Source organism: Lynx rufus, unplaced genomic scaffold (assembly GCF_022079265.1).
Source record: "Lynx rufus isolate CCGP_SWC_20201006 ecotype Redwood Valley unplaced genomic scaffold, mLynRuf1.p SCAF_10, whole genome shotgun sequence".
NCBI classification, from domain to species: Eukaryota; Metazoa; Chordata; class Mammalia; order Carnivora; family Felidae; genus Lynx; species Lynx rufus.
The window spans coordinates 74,140,994-74,163,064 of NW_025814824.1; the positions used below are offsets into that span (position 1 = coordinate 74,140,994).

Sequence of the window (22,071 nt, forward strand, 5' to 3'; positions counted from 1 at the left end):
TCAGTGTAGACGTGCCACACGCTAGAAGTGAGAAATCTGAGGTGAATTCTTTTGGCTTTAAATGTTGGCAATTCATCTGACTTTTGAAATCTGCCAAGCAAAACAAACCTGTCTGTGGGTCGGAGTCACTCCGAGGCCACAGGTTTGCAAACCCTGGTCTGTGAAGTCCGCGTGCCTCGCCTGCCATGGAGGACTTGTCTCGCCTGTTCCCAGACTTCCGTTCTCATCCTCGCTGCTCCACGTTTCCCGTGCTCAGTGTGTTCTTAGACGCTGCCGCCCCCCCTCCCCTCTGCCTGTCCTTCCTGGTCCAGCTCTGGCTCACTTCCTCCTGACTTCTGGCTCACGTCCCATGTCTGGCACACAGGGCCTTGTGCAGAGATTCCCCTGTTGCGTGTCCCCAAGTTTATGCTCAAGTCCTGTTGCCTTTTCTTCCCAGCTGCCGAGGCTCAACCTCGTGTTCCCTTTCCCGGCTGTTCTCTGCGTTTCCTTGTGACCCTGTCAGCCCCATCTGGGTCATTGCGGCATCCCACTGACAGCCATGCCTGTGTGTCTTTCTGCCCTCACCTGCCCTCTACTCTGGCTGCCAGGGGCCTTGGCAAAAACAAATCAGTGACCATGTCACTCCCTGCTAATAAACTTGGGGTTTCCCACTCCGCTGTGTCAGGTCAAGGCCATAGTATCGAGATCCTCTGTAACCTGATCCCTCTTTCCTATTTATGATCTTTTTGGACCTTTCGTTCTAGCACACTCTGCCTTTATGCAGCATTTCTTGCCCTTTGCTCATACCGTTCCCTCTCCCTGGAAAGCCTTTGTCCATTTCCACGTGCCCAAATCCAGCCCATCTTTGAAGGCCGGCTCCTGTGCCGCCACCTTCCAGAAGCTTTCTTTAATCTCTTCTGGTCAGAGTTCCGTTTATACCCTACCCCTCACGTGAGTACTTCCCGTTATTTATTTAAAAAAAATTTTTTTAAGTTTATTTACTTATTTTGAGAGAGAGAGAGAGAGGTGGAGAGAGAATGCCAAGCAGGCTCTGCGCTGTCAGTGAAGAGCCTGACGCGGAGCTCGAATCCACAAACCTAAGACATCGTGACCTGAGCCGAGATCACGTCGGATGCTTAACCGACTGAACCACCCAGGCGGCTTTCCCATTATCTATTTTAAATTAGAGGGGCCTTGCCTGTGCCTACCTCTGCCACGAGACTAGGAGCCCCTGGACTTTTCTGACCTGTGCCTCTGTGCTCCCTGCTCCCACCCCACAATGCCTAGTAGGGACTGGCTTCTAGGGAGCAGTATTGACATTGGGGCCATAACTGTCAGGATGGGGCTAAGTTATGCCTCCGTAACAAACGAGCCTGAGAGTGATGAGATCTTAGTAGCTCAAAACCACAAAGGTTTATTTCTTAAGTCATATCACGTGCCCATTGTGGGTCATCTGGGGGCTCTGCTCTGGACCCAGGCTAAAAGCAGCTATTGTATGAAATGCTGCCAGCCAAGGGACAGAGGGAGAGAAAGCTCTGGAGAGATTCACACTAGCTATTACCTGCTACAGCCCAGAAAGGAGAAAAGTTAAGTTCTCTCCCTGTCATTGGCCTGATTAGTCACATGGCCCCTCCCAATCTCAGGTGGCCAGGAAATGCCATCATCCCTCATGACAGAATTGGAATGAACCAGAAGTATTTGGTGAAGAGCAGGAGTAACTTAGCTCAGTGCCCAGTGGAAGAAGGGGCTTATCAGGAGCCCATGTCTGTCGTTCTTCCCTCAGTATTCACTCTCCCAGAGCCAAGGCCAGTGTTAGCCACTGGTGTTAGCTACCCCAAGAGAGGGTGTGCCCTTCCTTACTTTGGGGTGTGTGTTTTGAGACTCATGGGGCCCAGTAGATATATATATATATGTGTCTTCACCCGGAGACGGCCAGTGAAGGGTAGTTGTATCTGAATCTTGGGCTGGAGCCAGCAGCCAGGATTTGGTGGGGAAGGCCTATAGCAGCCATGCTAGGCAAGTGTTGGGAGGAGTCCTCCCTGGGCCAGCTGCCTGCACAGCAAGAGGCCCCACGGCCTCGTGCCAGCCTCTGATGGTGATTTCCAACTCAGCGGCTGCTCAGCAGCAGGGTCCTTGGCCTTGCTGTGCCTTAGTGTCCTCTTCTATCCAGTGAGGCATGCTCCCTGTCCTGCCCACCTCATGGGTGTGCAAATCAAAAGAGGCGGTGGAGGAGGACAGCATTGTGCAGAGAGAATGAGCTTGGGTCTTCAGTCCGGAAGTGAATCCGGGCTCTCTGACGTAATAGCTGTCGGACCTCAGGCAGGCTACTTGACCTCTCTGTGCCTCAGTTCTCACAATTGCAAATTCCTGGGGTTCCGTGAAGATTCAATACGATGATGTACATAAAGCACTCAGCATTGTACTTCGTAAATGATTTGCTATTATTATCAGTAGTATTAGCGTGACTCTTCAAGGGGGAAGAGTACCTCTTTGAAGTACCACTTCAAGGGGGAAGAGTGGTAATAGTTTCTGCTTTTTTCTAAAGCCTAAGAAATAAGCCAGTGTGGTGTAGAGAAAAAAAAAATGGGGTGGGGAAAAAGGCTGGCCCTGGATGAGGTGTCAGAAGACATGGGCTCTAACTGAGTGTCTAATTTGAGTCTCCATTTTCTCATCTGAGGACTGGACAGGGCAATCTGTCCTATCCCTGGGGCCCCTTCTAGTCCTCCCTCCCTAGAATCCAGGGACATTTCTAAGTAACCTGCTTTTGGCAAACTCTTCACGAAAAAGGAGTAAAGTCACAAGTCAGAGGAGTAAAAAAGAGAAAAAGGAATAAAGCCACTCCTGCAAGTCGGGAGTGGAGCCGCCATTTTGGAGCCTGTACTGTCGCAGGGCCTGGGAGCACTTCCTGCTCGTTATGGAGGCTCATCTCGCATCCATCAAGGCAGACCTTCCTCCTCGAGGGTGTAGTTTCTACCGACGGTCAGGCTCAGAGAAATCTGGTTTGGCCTCAGTGCCAGGAAAGAAAAGCATTAAAAAAAAATCAAATAGTTAGAATTGAGCTTTTTGAATTCATCTCATCTCAAGACAACAACTAGATTTTGTCTTGTGGGCCAAGTAATTGCTGCTGTTTATAAGGAGTCCCGTGTTCACAATTCTAAAGGGTGGCATGATTGATTATTGATGTCTGCCATGGACGTGGAGATGGTCAGTGGGGTATACGTGCCATAGATTTGACCCCCCCTTATCCCCTCATTTTATAGAGGGGCAAACAATTCTACAGAAAGGAAGAGTTGCCCTGGGCCACACAGCAAGTCAGTGATGTTTCCTTCCACTTCCTGAAGGGTCCATCCCCCTCACAGCAAACCCCTCCCACCTGGAAGGAAAACAAGGAGGGAAAGCCCTCTCAGGGATGTGGCCAGGGGCAGAATGCCGGTTAGAGCCATCCCTTTAAATGTGCACCTGCCACGGTGTGCATTCCGTGCCCCGGTGGCCGGGTGTCGTGGAGTTAACGTGTTCCCCCGGCACTTGGCAGAGAAGCATGAGGTTCTGCAGAGCCAAGGGCCTCCGGAGCGCCCTGCTCACCCAGCCGCGCTCGGGGCTCAGAGCCGGCCTCTGTAGCCGAATAGAATAGCGTCCCTGTTTGGTCACTCCGTGCTGTGCCATGCGGGAACCTCCCGTTTGCCTTTCCTCTGAGCTCCATCCCCCCTTGTCCCCACCCCCGGGTCCTCACTGGTCCTGTAACTGCCATCAAACAAACAGTGTTCCCAATGACACAAACATCATCTGAGGCACTTCCCATGGAGGAGCTGGGGCTTGGACACGTGCGTGGCACTTGGCAGCTTCCCAGGCTGGGAGAGTCGGGAGGGGCATCCGTGCCCAGGAGGCTGGCTGCCAAGCTTACAGTGTCGGCTGCCGTTTCCCAGCTGCCCAGAAGTTCCCCGTGCTGAGAAAGATATCTCTCACTCTTAGAAAGAACATCACTGCCACTGGAGCCAGTGTGGGGAAACTCAGGGGTTTTCAGCAAGAAGAGCAGAGATCGTAATATTGAACTTGATGACTTTATTGGATAAGACCAGAAGTGAAAGGAAGTGAGGCAACAGATTCCCGTTTCCACCTGTCAAGCTGCATGCGGACCTCTGCACAGCAGCGCGAGGAATGGTAGAGCCACACTTGAGGTTTCAAGAACACCGTGGAGAATTCTGAACACAAGGTATTCCCGTTGTTACACCTCGGTCCACAGTCGTGGCAGGCATTGCTAATTGGTCCCTGCAACACTGTAACAGTGCACTTCAGAATCCTTCTCAACACAGTGCTCACCAAGACGTCACTGCCAGTCAGCCAGAGTTGAAAAATACGAAGTGGAAACCTGCTAGCCCTTCTTGTCCTAGATGGTAAAGAGGAGGCAAGCGGAGTTTACAACAGTCAGGACATTCAGTCCCCGGAACGTTTCCTGAGAGATAAGGATGCTCAGATGCCATGATCTTCGTGGTCAGAACGTACTACCAAGCAGTGGGTGCTCTTCTCTGTGGGGTGGGAGCATCGGCCCTTAATCCTGGGGAAGTTGCACATGAGGGAGCCCAGGAGGAGTAGCAGGTGCAGGAGCCCATGAAGGGAACAAGCACCCCGCTGGGCTCTCCTCAGATACGGGGTGTGGGCCAACCAGGTTATATCCAGAGAGTTCATTCTTGGCGTGGGGAGGAGCCCCAAAGAAGAGCTAAGGGCTCTTTGTCCTGGGGAGGAAGAGACTGGGAGCAGGGCCAGTGGGGGTGTGGGGGAGATGATGGGGGATAAGTATTCACAACTTGAAGCATTTGAGAGGGAGGGGAAGGAGCGGACACATTCTTTAGAATGTTGAGCTCCAACCGATACAGGGCCGTCACCAGGAGGTGATTCCAGCTCTGTAAAAGGAAGGCGTCTGTGACTGTGGGAACTGTTTAGAACTGGATATAGGCCTGTGAGGGAGAGAGTTCTGTCCTGGAAATCTCTGGACGGGATGCAGGAGACACAGTGAAGGCTCAGATGGGGGACTACATGGATGTTTCTAGTCAGTGAGCTTTGAGCATCAAGGGGTAGAGGTGTTTGCACACGTGCAGGGTTGCCCGGGGAGGAGGCGCAGGGAAAGGAGGCGGCGGCTCAGCCACGGCTCTGGAAGGAGCAGGCCATCATTCAGACACGGCCATACGGGTTTTGGTCTGTGACAAACCCAGGCAGGGGTGCCAGGTCCCGCTCCGTGGCTCCAGCTGATAGTTTCCTGTTTCAGTAGGTTGTTGGCAGGGCTTTGTACCTGAGCCTGCCAGAACCAACACTCAGCTCTTTGCCACAGCCACCAGGGAAGCGCGGGGCAGAGAGTAGGGGAGTTCTGGCTGCCCTCCCGGGCACGTCTTATCTCTGCAACTGGCTCTTCATCTGCTGGTTCAAGGTGGGCAGGGGTCCTAGTTAGAGCGTCCCCGTGGGAAAGGGCCCCCGGACTATAATCCAGGAGACCCAGGACCTGCCCCGCTGTGGAGTCTTGGACAGGATCCTTAACCTCTCTGAGCCACACTGTCTTCATCGATCGGTGGGTGTAGTGACATCCGCCTGTCTTTCCAGTAGACTTGTTGGGGGCAGAGTGAAGTAATAGGTATGAAAGCGTTTTTACGTGGGAGACCCAAAATGCAAAGCAGATACCAGCAGTATTAGCTGAAGCCTCAGGACATTGACATATCTGGGGTTACATCTGGAGAGACAGGAACCAAAAAGGCCAACGGCTTTCCAGCTTCTTTTTGTTCATTACCTCCCAGAAGAATTTTGAGAAATCGTACGTTCTTTCATATTTTTGAGTTGACGTCTCACATTTTTATCCAGAGTTTAGATAATTTCAAAGGATATAAGTTCTGGAGCATTGTGTAAAAAAAAAGTGTCATTTTGGAAATATAACCGTGAAACCATTGTTTTAAATGTATCCGAGAGAATCCAAACCCACTGCGGTTTGATATCTGCCATCATCCATTTTAAAAACATACGAACAAGCTCGTCTTTAACAGTCAGAAATTTTACATCTTTCCTTTCTCTCCTTGAACTCATATTTCCAGTCCACTTCCCTCGCAGGATTTTATCCTAATGTAATATATTTTTTATGCTTGAGAGTCTTTTATTGATCACTGTTTTACAGTCATCTCCCACAACAAGATGTACATAAATTGAAATAGAAATTTCTTAAAAATTTTGTTGGGATCATAAAACTGTACTTTTTAAAACGTCCCCCCCCCCGATCGAGTTATTATTAGTATACAGTTTGTCAAAAACAAATTCAGATAAACAGTAAATGTAAAAATAAACAATTAATTGAAAATGCACCTCTTAATGAAATGGATGGGGCTTCATTTCTTTTTCAATTGGCTGCTGTTTCAGTGAATTAGTATTTCTTCTTGTTGCACGAGACAACATTCAGCTTTCATTTAACTCCTCTGTTTTGGTTTCCATGCGCGGAAATACTTAGAAAGCTTAATCACATACATAAGGCACCAGGGATGGATGGAGTTTTGAGCGTCACTCAATTTTTGGAACTCTTTCCAAATTGTGTACTGAAAATTGCACGGGGTCTGTCATCAGACGCTGTTGTTCATGGTTTCTCTGCTGACAGCCCCATTAGATGCTTCTTCAGTTTTGCTAAGAGCAAAGGATTTGGGAATCACCTGATTCACCGAAGGCGTTGCTCCCTAGATTTCACCCACTTTCTAGGTCTGCTCTTAAACTTGGGATTCCCTCTTTGCTTGGAGCCTTGAGGTGGGCAGCCCCCATGGGGGGGGGCACCATGGTGGGATGGGGGACGAAGGAACCACCTTGTTTGTAGTGCATAAGGGTGGGGTCAGGAGGGAAGTAGGAAGGAGGGCCAGCTGCGTGGGGCCTCCCCAGCCACTGCCACGTCTCCAGCACATTGAATTTAGGGAAGAATACATTTGAAAGTTGATGATTGGGGTATTGACTCTCTTAAAACTGACTGCTCATGTATCCCCAGGTGATTTGTACTCTGCTTGGAAGACCCTGGACCCAAGGACATTTGGTCTGAGTCCAGGCCCTGAGAGGCTCAGGAAACCCACTTGTCCATGATTTACTACCTCTCCAGGTCCTTTGTCCCCCAGTAGGCTGTGGGCCCAACTCATGCTGGGTCCCGGAACCAAGAGGGCTGGGTGTTCCTTGGCACTGCCACCCCCTTGAGACCCCTCTGGTCTCAGCTGGCCTCACCTGATCTGTCCCATCCTCTCGGAAAGGAGCCAGGCTTTCTGCCAGGTGCTTCTGGAAAATGCTGGAAAGGTGCTATTATTCAGCACCTGTGGCTTCTTGTGTCAGTAGCAACAGCAGGGTTGGGGAGAGGTAGAGGCTTGGCTCCCTTGTGCTGGCATGCTCTATCAGCTGCTCCTGGCAGCCGTGATAGGGGATAGGGGACGCCAGGGGTCCTGTGGTAGGACCAGACATGGCGCCGGGGTGGGGGTGGGGGCGGGATCTGCTGCCCGGCAGCACTTGGGGGGAGCCCCGGGACTGAAGGGGAATCACCTTGGCGTCTGGAGGTGACCTGGTGTCGTGCCAGTAGGATGGTTCTGGAGGCCTGAAGGCTGGCCAGACATTAGCTGTGGGTAGCCCCAACCGTGGGCCATCTGGTCCCTAGAATTTTCATGTGCATCACTGAAATGGGTATTGAGTTGTCCCAACCACACGAGGACTTCTGGAAGGATGGAGGATGGGCATGAGACCTGACTGCAGTCGGCAAATGGTACATGTTAACAGGCATCATTTCTTTTTGGTGCTTTCCCAGAGGTGTGGTGGTCACACACGTAGGTTCTGGATCAAGGTCGATCTGGGCAGCCTTTGGCCATGTGTGTCCCTCCAGCCCTCGCTTCCTTCATCTGAACAGTGGGGATGATAATCACCTGTCTTACTGGGTGTGTGATGGGGAGCTGAGCTGATGTGTGCCGAGGCACGGAGTCCACACCCTGCCCTCTTTGGCTGTGTGAGCTGGGCACGTCGCCGCACACCCGGCCAGCTTCTGCTTCCTCACCTGTGCGTTGGGCTCAGAGGCCAAACCTGTGCGGAGACGTGAGAGAGGCTCGAATGAAAAGTGTTAGAGCACCTGGCATTTAGTAGACCATGATGGTGACGACAAAAGGGTAGCTGGGGAACCCGCAGAGTGAGGAAGCTTACCTGGCAGAGAGTCAGGCATCCGGCCAGGACGGTCTGAGCTGAGAATCCCCCGGAAGGCTGGTCAGGGCCCCATGCGCCACACTGGGGTATGCAGTGGCTGTAGGCTGGGGGACATAAGACCACGGCATACGCCGGGCATGGTCTCCCTGTAGGCTCATTTTGCTGGAAGGCTTCTGGGGAGAAGCATTATAACCATACTGCGAATAATGTTATGTTATATTAAGTCAGAGAATAGAGAAAACAAAACCTTGGGGGGATTTGGGCCTGTAGCCGCTGCTTTCTGCCATAGGCCAGCCTCCCAGCGGAATGTGTGGATGTCCCCTGCCGGGACAAGTTCTTTAGTGAAAATGTGGACAGCACAATCTTGATCACCCTTCCGTGTTCAGATGGAGAAGCCAAGGCCCCGGGAGCTCAGGTGACTGGCTGACCTGAGACTTGGAGCCCCTCCTCACCTGGCTCCTTCCCCACCCTTCCAGGCACCCCCAACTTTAAGGGCTCTTTCTGATTTCTTACGTAATTCAGATGGAAAAGCGCCCGAAGGCAGCCCCCACGGTGGATCTGTGCGAAGCCGCTATTCAGGGACCTGGATTTTTGACCAAGCGTTGAGATATGCATCTGGTACGTGAGGGCTGAGGGGCAGGAGGACCTGACTGGGGCCGGCATGAGGGTGGGGGCACGGCTGGACATAGCCGCCACCTGCAGACCCCTGATAAGTTGAACCTGCTATAGCATCTGCAGGGCCGTGAGGGGCTGCCCTCCTCCACCCTGTCGCTGCCACAGGGCAGCAAATCTGAGCCTGCCAGGGGCCCTGGAAGACTTGGCCGTTAGAGGGACGACAGAGCACGTGGAAATCGGGAAATCGGGAACATTCTGGCTGCACTTGCTGTGGGCTGCAACTCTGAAACAGGCCACGGGTATAAAGGAGTTCTGTGGCCAAATGCGTTAGAAGAGCTTGGGTTAAACCGTCAGGTTAGTGCAGGACCTCTCCCAAGTTCCCGTGCACTGCACCTCCCCAAGACGGCCATGCCTCCCACCAGCTTGACTGTGGGTCTCTCTTTCCCGGGGTGCGTTCAGGAAGTTGGGTTGTAAAGAACTTTGGAAAATGCTGATCGTCACAGCAGTTTCTCTGTACTGAATGCTGGCTTTGTACTGGGTACTGTGCTCTAAGTAGCCACAGTATTATTGCTCATAGCCGCCCCCCGAGGTGGGTGCCATTTTCCTGTGTTCAGAGAGGAAGCCCGAGGCGTGAGTGTTTCCATGACTTGTCCGGGACCTCTTGCTGCTTATGGTCAGCCAGGATTTGAGCCCAGGTTTGCTGGCACCACTGCCCAGTGGGGCTGCCACTCTGGTGCCCTTGCCTCATGCCTCACCCTCCAGCTGTCTGCACACCAAGCCCCTCTGCAGACACAGCACCTGAAGCCTGAGGTCTTAGGGTGAGTGGCGGTGAGGAGGCAGGCAGGACCTTGAACTCAGTCCTAGGAGTGCCCTGGGCGAGGGCCCCGCTCTGCCCTGGGGAGCCAGGCAAGGATGTAAGACTGATGACCGTACCCGCTGTGACTCTGTGTGGGTTGAGATCCATGAGCAAGGCTGCACAGATCCTCTGCTCCCTCTGTGGGTTGAGGGAAAAGCCCACGAAGCTGGTTGGGACCTGGCCTGCTTGTGAACAGAATCAAGGGGGTTGGCAAGTGGGGGGACCCGTTGCAGCCTGCAGTTATTACACAGCTTGAAAAAGTCTTTAGTTCATTGACTGCAGTTGGAGAAACTGAGGCCCAGGGCTGTGGCAGGGCTGGGGTATAGAGACCTCACCTGGAAGCGGGTTAAGTCTGAACCAAGTCTTTCCTTGTCAGAGGCTGTGACCTCAGTCCTCTGGGGAGAGACTCCACCTTCCCTGGGGCACCTTTCGTCCATCTCCCCCTTTCCTTCCGCCTCTTCTGTTCACTCCCCTGACCTAGGGTCCTGCACTGGGCCCACCACGTCCTGCACTTGACTGTGGTAACCCCATCACCCTGCCCATCCCCTTGCCTAGTGGCCTGTCTGCTTCTTGGCAGACAGAGGGCAGCGATCACTCACACTCTCACTCACGGCTGGGGCTCTGGTGCCGGGCATGTTTAAGATGCTCCATAAATTCTCAGTTGGTTGAAGGGAAACTGGCAGAAACTGTTGAAGAGTGGGTCATAGCCAGCCATAGGAGGGGAGTCAGGGTCATTATTACTCGGGGACAGATGAGGAGAACAGCAGGACACTGTGAATTTATTGAGCCCCCCCATTGTGTGCCAATCACGGGGCTAAAAACGAAGAAATACACAACTGGATCTTTGCTCCACATATGTGTATTTTCCCCTGTGAGACCAGGGTAACACATAGAAAACCACTGGATGACAGACTGCTAAGTTTCATGCTGGTGTTGGGATGACAGCGTCCCCTTTAGTGACCCACAGGAGTGCGGTGGCGAGGCTGTCAGTGTGGCAGCCGTCTCACATGGGGTGTCTTATTAATCCTGACCTCAGTCATGAGGTGTAGGAATCTTCGTCTTGTGTTACAGGTGAGGCAGCTGAGGCTCGGACCAGAAGAGGGATGTGCCTGAGATCAGCCGGGGGCGGGGGGGGTGGCGGAACGGAGCTGACAGTCTCCAAGCTCAGTGCTCTTGTGACTTAATACCTGGAGTTTACACGTAAACAGGCCTCTGCCCCCAGGAGGGGCTGAAGACAATAGGAACTGGTGATGCCTACACTCACCGAACATCTGGGCTCACGGCAGGAACACTCGAGGTTTCTTCAGTCTTCACTCGATGCTGTTGCATTGTCCACACCTTACCCAGGAGGACACTAAGGCTCAGCCAGTAAATGGTAGAGTGGAGATTCCTTCCCAGGCCTGCCTTACTCTGAAACCAGTGCTTCCCGTACCTCATTGCTGGGAGTCAGAATCCTCTGAGGACCCTTTTGAAAAAGGCAGGTTCCTAGGCCCTTAGCCCCAGCCATTCCAGCGCACTTAACCCAGAGTGGGGCCAGGGCCTCTACTGGTGCGAGCTTCCTGGCCATTCTGTTGGGAAGGATGTGGCCTGAGCCCAGGTGCTAGCGGGCCTATGTGAGGGATTGGTCAGGGCCTCTGCTCGTGGGGCCCCTGCCAGGCTAGGTCTGAGGGGCTCTGCTTGGCTTCCTGCCACGGACGGGCCTTTCCCGCGTGCTCCGTGTGGGTGGGCTCCACCTTGACCTGTCTGAAATGCCTGCTGGCAACTCAGCCGTTTCAGTCTACCCACTCCCGGGAAAAGGGCCCTGCAGAGGGCTGGAGTCAGGCAATCACGCCGTGTGGGTCTCCGCATGCCCGAGAGAACAAGAAAGCTGCTCCGCCTCCCGGTGTTCTGTGCTCTCCCCGGAGGGCACATCCATGGGAGGGCTGGGCGCTTCCTAAGGGGATCGTGGGGCCACCCCTGTGAGGTGGGTACTTCCAGCCCCTTGACACGTGAGCAGACTGAGGCTTAGTGTGTCTAAGGGAATTACCAAGGTCGCGGTGTGGGTAGATGGCAGAAGAGGGACAGAGACCAGATCCATGTGATTCGAAGACTGTCCTCTTAACCTCTGTCCCATCCCGGTAGGCAGCGGAGGTAGAAGTTACTTGAATGCGTGTTGATTTCCTTCCGTGGATGCCATTTATTCCTTATTCTGAAAGAACACTTTTGTGTTCATTTCCTTTTTCCTCTCAAGGAGTAAGTATGAGAGTTGCCTTCTCTGCCTTACAGATTTGGAAACTGAGGCCCAGAGATGGAAGTGATTTGCCCAAGTTCACTTAGAGAGTTGGGGCAAAAACTTGTGAACGAGACCCTGGCCTCCCAACCTCCGGCTCGGTGCTGTTTCTGCTGGTCCTTGTTGCCCTTTGCCTGCTGGGGACGAGACAGCCCGTTGGATGACCCCTGACCCCTTGTCACAGAGTTCCTGCTGCTTGGGGACATCACTGCGGGTCCTGGGACCTCATGGTTGCACATGTTGGGTACCGACTGACCTGTCCCTTCCTTTTCTGTTGTCCAGGATCCTATGAGTGTGGAATCTGTGGCAAGAAGTACAAATATTATAACTGTTTCCAGACCCACGTACGGGCACACCGAGGTGAGTGGGGCAGGGCTGAGGGCCGCACCTCCCCGTTCTCTGTCTGGTGTTCTCCCTGGGCCCCTTGGGGATGACCTCGGACCCCCCTCCCCCAGAGCTGCAGTCCTCTCCCTCTTTCTGCAGCAGGCGGGAGACCCAGGCGGACAGGAGAGGCCTCCTTAACTTGGGAGAGCGCACAGGGCTGGCGGGGGGAGAGGGGACGGGAGGTCATGCCACCAGACTTCTGTCACCAGTGCCTCTGCCTGCCCCACGCGGGCCCGCTTCCCCCCAGGATGCTCCACTGCCGCCTGGTGTGGCGGCCCCTGCAGGGAAGGTGCTCGCGGGTCCATCTGGTGTGCTCTTCGAGGCGGCCCCGGGAGCGGGGGCGGGGCGCTGTGGCCGTTATGAAGATGAGAGGGCTGAGGGGATGGGAGAGATGGTCCAGGAGGAAGGGCGCTGGGTCAGGGGGCACGGAGAAGGGCTGTGAGGCTGTGTGCGCTGCATCCTGAATGCGCAGAGAGCGTCCTGGGCACAGTGGTGGGTGGACCGCCTGCCCTTGCTCTTCTCGCTCTTTTGGCACGGCCCGGCCATGGGTCCAGTCCGCTCACTTCCCTCTCATTTTCTCTCTCTTACAGACACTGAAGCCACCTCAGGGGAGGGAGCCTCCCAAGGCAGTGAGTATTTCCCCTCGCTCTTGTCCCTCAGGACTGCCCTCTGGGAGACATGTTGCTGTGGTTCAGGCTGTGGGGCCGGCCACAGGGTCTTTATGGAATTGTAGCAACCTCAGAACAACCTTTCCCAAGGTGTGTCCCACGGCCCACGTCCTAGGGCGGCAGATAGGTGTTCGATCAGCAAAGGGTTCTCTGGCCACATAACCCAGGGCAGCCTTGGGTTCCACTCAGATGAACACGTTTCTTTGCTGTGGACTTCTCGGGGCCCTTCACGGGCAAGCACTCACGTGCGGAACCCAGTGTGTGCATCATCTCCTCCTCTGTTCTTTTGACTCCCAATTCCTGGATGGGCCTGGAGCTTCATGGCTGATGTTTGGGAAATGCCACTTTGGAGAGTTATCTCACGAACACCCACGGGCACTCGTCTCTGGGGTGTGCCATCCCAGCAGCGCCTGGGGAGCCACAGGGCCTCGCCAGCTGAGGACAGTGTTCTGCTTTGCTGTTCGTGGGCCCTGCTCGCCCTGCCCCCAGGTCTAAACCCATGGGCCTGGTAAGAAGCCAGATGAGTGTAGGCTGGGGTGGAACCTCTCCCCAGCCAACAAACCTGAGCTCCAGAACCCAGCAGTTCCCCTCCCAGGTGTATCCCAACCGAACTGTGTGCACGTGGCCACCAAAAGACGGCGACTCGGGTATTCTTAGCCGCCGTGTTTGCAACAGTCCCACACTGGAAACCACCCCGAGTGCCCAGTGCTCGGAGCGGACAGATAAGTCGTGGCGTGTTCACGTGAAGCAACGAGGGAGAAAGACGTGGAGCCACACCTAGCCACACGGATTACCCACAAACACTGTCAGCAAAAGAAGCCCGACACAGAGTTCCTCCTCTAACGTCTGTGCACGGGCAGTACAAGATCGGGAAAGTAATTCGTCCTGGAAGAAATCGTGGGCAGGGGTTTCTGGGTACTCATGGCACAGGTGTTTTTGGTTTATGAAAATTGGAGGAGCTGAACAGGTTTCTGCATTGGGGTCAGCGGACCCTTCCGTGGGGACCAGATAGTAAATGTTTTAGACTTTGCAGGCCATGCATCTCTGTCCCCACCACTCAGCTATGCCATGCTGCATGAACACAGCCAGAGACAGACAGAAATGAATTTTTCACCAAAACAGAGGGTGGGCAGCCCATAGTTCGTCAGCCTGTTCCTCCTGCCGTAAAAGGTTTTTAAAAATAATAAACATGCCCAGGGGCGCCCGGGTGGCTCAGTCTGTTAAGCCGCTGAGTCTTGGTTTAGGTTCAGGTCATGGTTCTCGCAGTTCGTGAGTTTGAGCCCCGCATCAGGCTCCACGATGACAGTGCGGAGCCTGCTTGGGATTCTTTCTCTCCCCCTCTCTCTCTGCCCCTCCCCTGCTCGCTCTCTCTGTGTCTCAAAATAAGTCAGCTTAAAAAAGTTATTTTTTGGGGTGCCTGGGTGGCGCAGTCGGTTAAGCGTCCGACTTCAGCCAGGTCACGATCTCGCGGTCCGGGAGTTCGAGCCCCGCGTCGGGCTCTGGGCTGATGGCTCAGAGCCTGGAGCCTGTTTCCGATTCTGTGTCTCCCTCTCTCTCTGCCCCTCGCCCGTTCATGCTCTGTCTCTCTCTGTCCCAAAAATAAATAAACGTTGAAAAAAAAAAAGTTATTTTTTTAAATTATAGACATGACAAAAAAAAAGTCTAAAACAAAGCAGTTTGAGGAGGTGTATGAGCTAAAGCAGGGCCTTAATTGCACTGGGTCCAAAAAGCATTTCCCATCCATTCTCTCTTTGGATTCCCACAGCACGTGAGAGGCAGGCAGTGCTGAGGCTAAGCTTCCATTTTCCAGACATTCGAGGCTCAGGTAGGTCAGACACCTGCCTGAGGGCCACGGCTAGGAGGCAGTGAATGCTTGTCCCTCCTCTCCAAGCCCTGCCCCAGCCTGGCCCCTGGCTCCCTTCCTCTTCAAAAGCTTCCTTCTCTTCCGGCTCCCATGGTCTGCCTGTGGTCAGCCACACATTTAAAGATCTTCTCTATTTGTCTTTCCTTCCTTAGCTATTCTGGGCCCCTGGCCTCTCCGGCAGCCCCTCAATGATCCATTGTGTTCCATCTGGCTTCCGTGGTTCCCGGAGGCCCCCTGGCTGTTGAGGACTCTGTAGCCAAGGGTATTTTTAGTCCTTCCATTACTTTTGCCTTCCTCCCGAGGGAATTTTCTCCCCATGGCCACTGTGCTTTATTTTATTCTCAGTCCTGCACCCCTATCCTGACCCAAGCCAGCAGTGCCTGCTTAGAAAGCCTGGCATCCTCACAACACCAGCCTCGTGACAGGAGCCTGACCGTGGAGTCCTGGAGCCAAAAGCATCATGTTGAGAATACCAAGTCCAGCCTACCCATTTTGCAGATGGGGACACTGAGTCCCAGAGAGAACTCATGCAGCTTGTTAGTAGTGGAGGTGGGCATAGAAACCAGGCCTCACGCCTTCTAGTCCAGGGGTCTTTCATTTAGCTGTTAGAAAAATTATATAATCATAAATGGAGGCATATATGCGCTCACCCGTATCCTAACTAAGAAAAGCTTAACTCCGTGTCTACTTCTGTTGCAGCCGTTACGTTGATTCCCTTTCCAAAACGATATTAGGCAACATTTACCAGGTATTTGTTGTCAGTTGGGCATTGTGCTCTGTTCATTTTTCGTTACAACTCGGAGATGAAGGAACCGTCTCATTCCCATTTTGCAGATGAGAAGACCAAGGCGCTCGGGTTAGGGAGTGTGTCCAGCGTTAGTTGTGCTTATTGGCATCCGAGTCGCGTTGGAGTCATGCAGCCTCACTGCAGAGTCTGTCTCTCCAGATGGATTCGTGGTGCCCTTCCGGGAGACATTTCTGAGCTCTCTTGGAGGCTCTGAAAGTGTCGTTTCATTGACAGAAAATTATTTTGCCTTTCTTCCTGTGGGGATAACTCTTTGGTTCTCATCTACTCCTGTCTTAGGTAGGCCTGGCACTGTGGTTCCCCACCCGCATTGAGAAGAGGTCGCGGTATGGGATTCGACAGAGCAGGGCGAAGGCGCATCTCAGTGGCAGAAAGCTGGGGGGTTCACCGTTTATTGGAGGTGGTAGGAGGGGCCATGTGAGCAGATGTGAGACGAGTGTGGCCGGCGGCTGCAGAGTGCCACTGGCACTGGCCAGTATGGGAGAGGAATTTCTGGGGCGGGGCCCATCTGGAACCAGCAGATCCTGGATGCCCTTGACTTCTCCACCTGCTCCCCAGTATCCAGCACTGAGAGAGGATTGTGGTCCAGATGGGACATGAAGAGGGGAGGTTATTGTCGAGGCTGGATCGGAACTTGAGCCAGGCTTGGAATCCTAGAATGGCCGGCCTGGGAGAGGCCCTGGGAATCAGCTCATTACTACCTTCCTGTCCCCTCACATTAGGGAGGAAAGAGCAGAAGGTGAATCCTGAGGTGGGGTCAGCCCTTGCTGGCAGTCTGGATGAGGCAGAGCAGGACCAGGCCTCTCCTCCTCTGCTTTCCACCTGTTCTCCCCCCACTCCCCTCCACTGCCTGGCTGGTTCAGGTGTGGGCACAGAAATGGTAGGGCCTGGTGGGATGGTGGCATGCCGGGTCCCCAGACCCTCAGAGTGACTGTGTGTGCTGACGCTGTGTGCGTCTCACTTGGGGACCAGTTAGGCTCTGTGGCAGATGCCAGGGCACTTTGGGAGATCACAGGTGCAGTCTGAGAGGTGGGGGCAGAGGCAGGGAGATGGCCGATGTCATCTGTGCCCCTGAGTTCAGCTAAGCAGGGACCAGAACCTTCCCATAGAATTTCCTGGCATTGCAACGTCGGGATGGAGGGAGCCTCCTCAATCCTGTATTTGAGTGCTGGGGAGCAGAAGGAGGGCCAGAAGGCTGGTGCCTCAGTCAGGAGCGGAAGGTGGGCTTACCCAGGCAGAGAGAGGCCATGTGCCCTGATTCAGCTATGGCATGGAGCTGAGTGAATATTTGAATCTTGGCTATGCCTCGCCCCACTGTGCAGCCTTGAGTAAGCCACTCTGTCTCCCTGTGCTGGACATAGTCCGGAAGGTGAGGTGGGCGGGTCATCCCGAGATCTGCCCAAGGAAGACACACAGGATGTCTGTGCTAGTGCGTGGTGAGAGCAATGTCCTGAGGGAGTCCCGCCCCAGAATTTGGATAGACCTAGGTAGGGATCATCCGAACTCTGGCCCTGTGTGCATTATCTATTGCTGTGGAACACACCGCCCCACGGCTGAATGACTTAAACAAACATTGATTTATGGTCTCATGAGGCACGTGAGGCATTGGCCAGGACTGTGGTCTCCTCTCAAGGCCCAACTGGGGAAAGGCCCAACCTCCGCACTCACGCACATGGCTGTTGGCAGGATCCTTCCCAAGTTGTTGGACTGAGGGTGTCACTCCCCCCCCGGCTGTTCACCAGAGGCTCCTGTGTGGCTCTCTCTCTGCAGCAGCTTACAACATGGCAGCTAGCAAGAGGCAGGCGGTGTGAGAGAGACAGAAGTCGCGGGCTTTTGTAACCTGATCTCAGAAGTGACATCTTATCACTTCATTCCCTTCTCTTTATTAGAAGCAAGTCACTAGATCCGGTTCAGACTCAAGGGGAAGAGATCGTACAGGGGGTAAACGCCAGGTGGCCAGGGTCTTTGGGAAGCTGCCTACCACAGGCCCTCCTAACTGTGGGGCTTGGGACAGACAGGTCCCTTCTGAACCTCAGCCTACCTGTGTGTTAAATGGCTTACTTCTTGGGGTGCCTGGGTGGCTCAGCCGATTGAGCGTCCAACTTTGGCTCATGTCATGACCTCTCAGTCCCTGAGTTCAAGCCCCGCATCAGACTCTGTGCTGACAGCTCAGAGCCTGGAGCCTGCTTTGGATTCAGTATCTCCCTCTCTCTCTCTCTCTGCTCTTCCCTGGCTCATGCTCTGTCTCTCTCTCTCTCTCTCTCAAAAATAAATAAACATTAAAAAAAATTTTTTTTTTTTTTAATGGCTTACTTCTTCCCCCTCAGTCACAAGAACCAATGGAGGAAAGACAGGAAGTGCCTGGTCTGGCACCTTGCACATGCAGAGCCTCGAGAAGGGAGGTGGGGTCAGGCCCTTTTAAGGTCTCAGCTCACAGAGTGGGATTGAAGGTTGGTTTGAAAGTCGCTTCAGCACCCTCCAGTCTCCTTGTGGAGAGGACCCCTAACGTCCCGGCACTGATTCTCTGTGGCTCACCAGCTGGGGCTAGTCTGGGCTAGTCTCATGTTTGGGTCGTGAAGCCGATGATCTGGCCCAAAGAAACCCCACCCGAGTGACCGAAGTCCTGGTAACTACACTTGTCTCTCTGTCCCCCGCAGACAATTTCAGGTACACATGTGACATCTGTGGGAAGAAATACAAGTACTACAGCTGCTTCCAAGAGCACCGGGACCTGCACGCGGTGGATGGTGAGTGAGGCCCCTCACTGCCGGGAAGTAGAGTCAGATAAAGAGAGCACCCCCCCCCCCACCGCCCCCAGGGCTGCTTGTCCCCCTGCCACCCCACCCACCAGCTGTCCCCGCCCTCCTCCCACCCAGAGGAAGGTCAGAGGGCAGTCAGACCAGGAGGGCAGTGACCGAACCCTGAGGATTCTGGGAGAGAGAAGGTCCCCGTCCTACTCCATACATACTTCTGATTAGGGTAACCCAAGTGAAATTGCATTTTGTAGGTCAAAATCCGTCGAATTTTAGCAATTTCATATCGATGCATTTTACAGTTTCATACTGAGTATTCACATGCTCTGATGAAATTAAACCAGTTTTTTAAAATGAATGATGGTATTTTAGTGTCTTCAGTTATAGAGTTAGAAATTGGAACAATAAATTTAGGTAATTTATTTTTAGAATCTCAATCCTAGAAATAGGGTCTTGGGCCTGGAAAGGATGGAGGGGGGCTCCCACTCCAGCCCCACATCCCCAGCCCGTCGCAGGCTGTGACAACCAGGCCCTGCCACTCACTCCCGCTGGCTTGTCCTTGTCCTTTTCACATCGCCTTTTTTTTTCCTACTGGTCTCTTCCTTTTTTTCTCCTGGTCTGGCCCCTCAAGTAGCTGTTGGCGACCCAGAAACAGGCCAGGCAGAAATTGCCTGCCTCTGGGTTGGACCCTAGCCCGTGGGGTGGATGGGGAATGGAGGCACAGGCTGTGTCCCAGTTGGGATGTGCCCTCCTGTGGCCCCTGGTTTTCCGGGGCCTCCATGCTGGCCAGGGTTGGCTCTCCTGGGCCCCAGAGGCTGGGAACGTTGGGCAGAGGCAGCTGTGGGCAGGGACTAACAGGCCTCCCGTTTGCTTCTTTCCTTCTGCGGCTGCTGCCTCCTGCCTGGGTGCAGTATTTAGTGTGGAAGGGGCCCCTGAGAATCGGGCAGGTAAGTCCTTGGTGGCTGCCCACTTCCCTGTGCCCAGCTGGACTCCCAACACCTGGTTGCCAGGGCGCTAAGGGCTGTGTGTTCTCCCACAGACCCCTTTGACCAAGGTGTCGTGGCCACTGACGAAGTGAAGGAGGAACCCCCGGAACCGTTCCAGAAAATCGGGCCAAGTATGCGGGCCTCTCTCTGGGGTTGGGCTGGGCTGGGCCGGTGGGGGGAGACTGGCTGAGGGCTAAGTCTTGCCATTGGAAGAGGGTGGCATCACTTATCCTGAAACAGTGGTGCTGGCCAGTGACCACTGACCTCCTTAGACCTCACCTTGCCCACCTGTCTAATGGGCCAGTCTTAGGACTTTAGCTTTTGAGGAGCAGCAGAACAGCACAGGGTCATGGTCAGGGCAGTGAAAGTAGCACAGGCTTGGTGCCCTGGTAGTCTGTTAGCCGTCCTGAGCCTCGGCTCCTTACATGTCAATGAGGATGACATTTCCCCGAAGGTTTGTTGGGGGATTAAATGAGATCGTGAATGTAAATCACCTATTAGCACAGTGCCTGGTACATAGTAGGTGCTCGGAAAATAACTCTCGTCATCTGAAGGGGTTCCCCAGCAAATGAAGCTGCCCAGGGGAGCCACATGTAGACACTCTGTCCTTGTCCCAAGTAAACCCCTGAGGGCAGGAGTCACACAGCGGCCTGCCTGTTCTCAGCATACTTGCATTGAGTGTGGTGGGGACACAGCAGTGGGCGGGGCATTTGTGGCCCTGCCCTTGGGTACAGGGAGGGGGCAGTGGGTCAGTAGCAGATAGTTCCAGCATAACCTGAAGTGCAAGGAGCCATGGGGGCTGGCGCAGTACCTGGCCAGCCTCGGGAATCCTGGAGGCTTCTGCTTGGGGACGAGGGTGGGGAATGAGCTCTTGCATCATAGGCGGAAGTGGGAGAGCAGCGCCTGTTCTGGGAATTGAAAGGCAAATCAATTCTGAGTTGAAGTCTTGAGAGAGAGCCTTGAATGCCAGAGGAAGGCATCTAGACTTCATTCTGAGGGACAAGGAGCCTGAGAGTTTACCACATGGGGAAGGGATTTGATCGGATTTGCACTTTAGGAAGACTATTTTGGCTGTTTCTAGAAGAATGGATTGAGTAGAGTCTCACGAGTGAGAGGGGTCTGGCCCAGCCCTTCAGGAATTCACATTCCCCTTCCTTGCTTACCACCCAACAGGAAAAGGCCTTTGTCGACTCTGCCTCGCTACAATAAGGATTGAAGGTAGCTTGCAGAATAGACACACAGACACTGAATGAAAGGATGAGGAAATCCAAGGCAAGGAAAGTCGAGGAGCTAAAGCAGGGAAGCTGGGGATGCTCTTCAAAGGGTGGAGCTTGGCCCTGACCCTTGGAAGCCGTTGGTCTGGTCCCCATCCTGTCTCTCCCTCCTTCCTCCTCCGTGGTAGAGGATGAGCCTGCTTTGTTTTAACTCTTAAAGCACTCCAGAAACGGGAGAGGCAGCAGTATTTGCGAAGCGGTTAGCATAGCACTTGTCATGTGTTTACCGTGCATATGACACGTTTTCTTTTTCCCTCAGAAAATGATGAAACCCTCAACACTGAAACCGCTATAAGTTAAACCGTGGGGAAACCTACATGGGAATCAAACACGTTCTATGATGGACATTCGTAGACAGATACAGGACGGGGACAGCGGGGTCTGTGACCTGCCATGTTAGTACTGTCTGCCAGCCGCCCCGGGGTAGCACTGCCCTTCTGTCTGCAGCATCATAATTATGAAAGTAGAATTGGAATCCGGCCCACATTTGAATGCTGCCATCTCCAATTTACCAGCTACTTATCCCCCTTCTGAGTGTCCTTTGACTCATCTGTAAGCTGGGGACGAGAGCATCTATCTGTTCTGTAAGGCTGTCGGAGGATGCCTGCAGGAAGTGTTTGGCCCAGCACCTGGCTCGCATCCAGGGCTTAACACATGAGTGGTGTTGTCGAGAGACGGCCAATTGTAAGAGCTTTAGAGCACCCCATCTATGAACCCCAGCTCTACATTTAATACCTGCGTGAGGGCGTACATGCTCTATAATCTCCCTAATCTACGCTTTCCTTAACTCGAGAATGCGGTGGTGACAGTTCTTTCAGGATTGTCGTGGAGATGAGATGAGGTTATGTTTGCACAGGAATTAGCGTAGTCTTTTATGCACACACGGAAGGCATTAATAAATAAGTGGTGCCTATTACCCAGGAAGGTACAGAACTAGATGAAACTTGTTCTATAGATCAGTAACTGAGTCAGACAGACGGCCGGTGGAATTGTCACACACCATAAGCAGTTGGGAATTGCACTGAGCAAAGGGAACTGGGTTTGGCTCCCTGAATGCTCCCAGCTTGACGTTATGGAGTGGAGATTGCTAAAATAGTGTGACCATCTCCCGTCACCGCTCAGGAGCTGCCTTATGAGGTAAGAACGCTGCTGCTTGGGTTTCAAGCAGGCCAAGGCCACAGAACTCTAAAAATGAGAAGGCATAGAGTGAGAGGAGCCATGAGAGGCACACCGCACCATGAATAGAGTTTTGTTGGTCCGGGAAGAGGAGGGACCCTGAAGCAGTGCATGCTGGGAAGTACACCTTCCATATCTGCATCATCTGAGCAAATTGGAGAATTAGGGAGGAAGAAGCTGGAGCTATGACAGAGCAGAGGAATCCTTCTAGAAGGAGACAGTTTGTCCTAGGGGCCTTGCATGTCAGCTGCTCTCCTGCTGCAG

General features: G+C 53.5%; 1 protein-coding gene across 4 annotated transcripts in view; it reads left to right on the plus strand.

The window, feature by feature from the left end:
* The window catches only part of ZNF618 (zinc finger protein 618), a 179,390-nt gene that overhangs the window by 120,631 nt on the left and 36,688 nt on the right, over positions 1-22,071 (plus strand). For all 4 annotated transcript variants that reach the window (XM_047068332.1, XM_047068355.1, XM_047068338.1 and 1 more), the window contains exons 4-8: positions 12,180-12,257; positions 12,872-12,910; positions 18,276-18,365; positions 19,283-19,318; positions 19,411-19,488. In XM_047068332.1, coding sequence (XP_046924288.1) covers positions 12,180-12,257; positions 12,872-12,910; positions 18,276-18,365; positions 19,283-19,318; positions 19,411-19,488 — 321 coding nt within the window. The remainder of the gene's footprint in view (positions 1-12,179; positions 12,258-12,871; positions 12,911-18,275; positions 18,366-19,282; positions 19,319-19,410; positions 19,489-22,071) is intronic.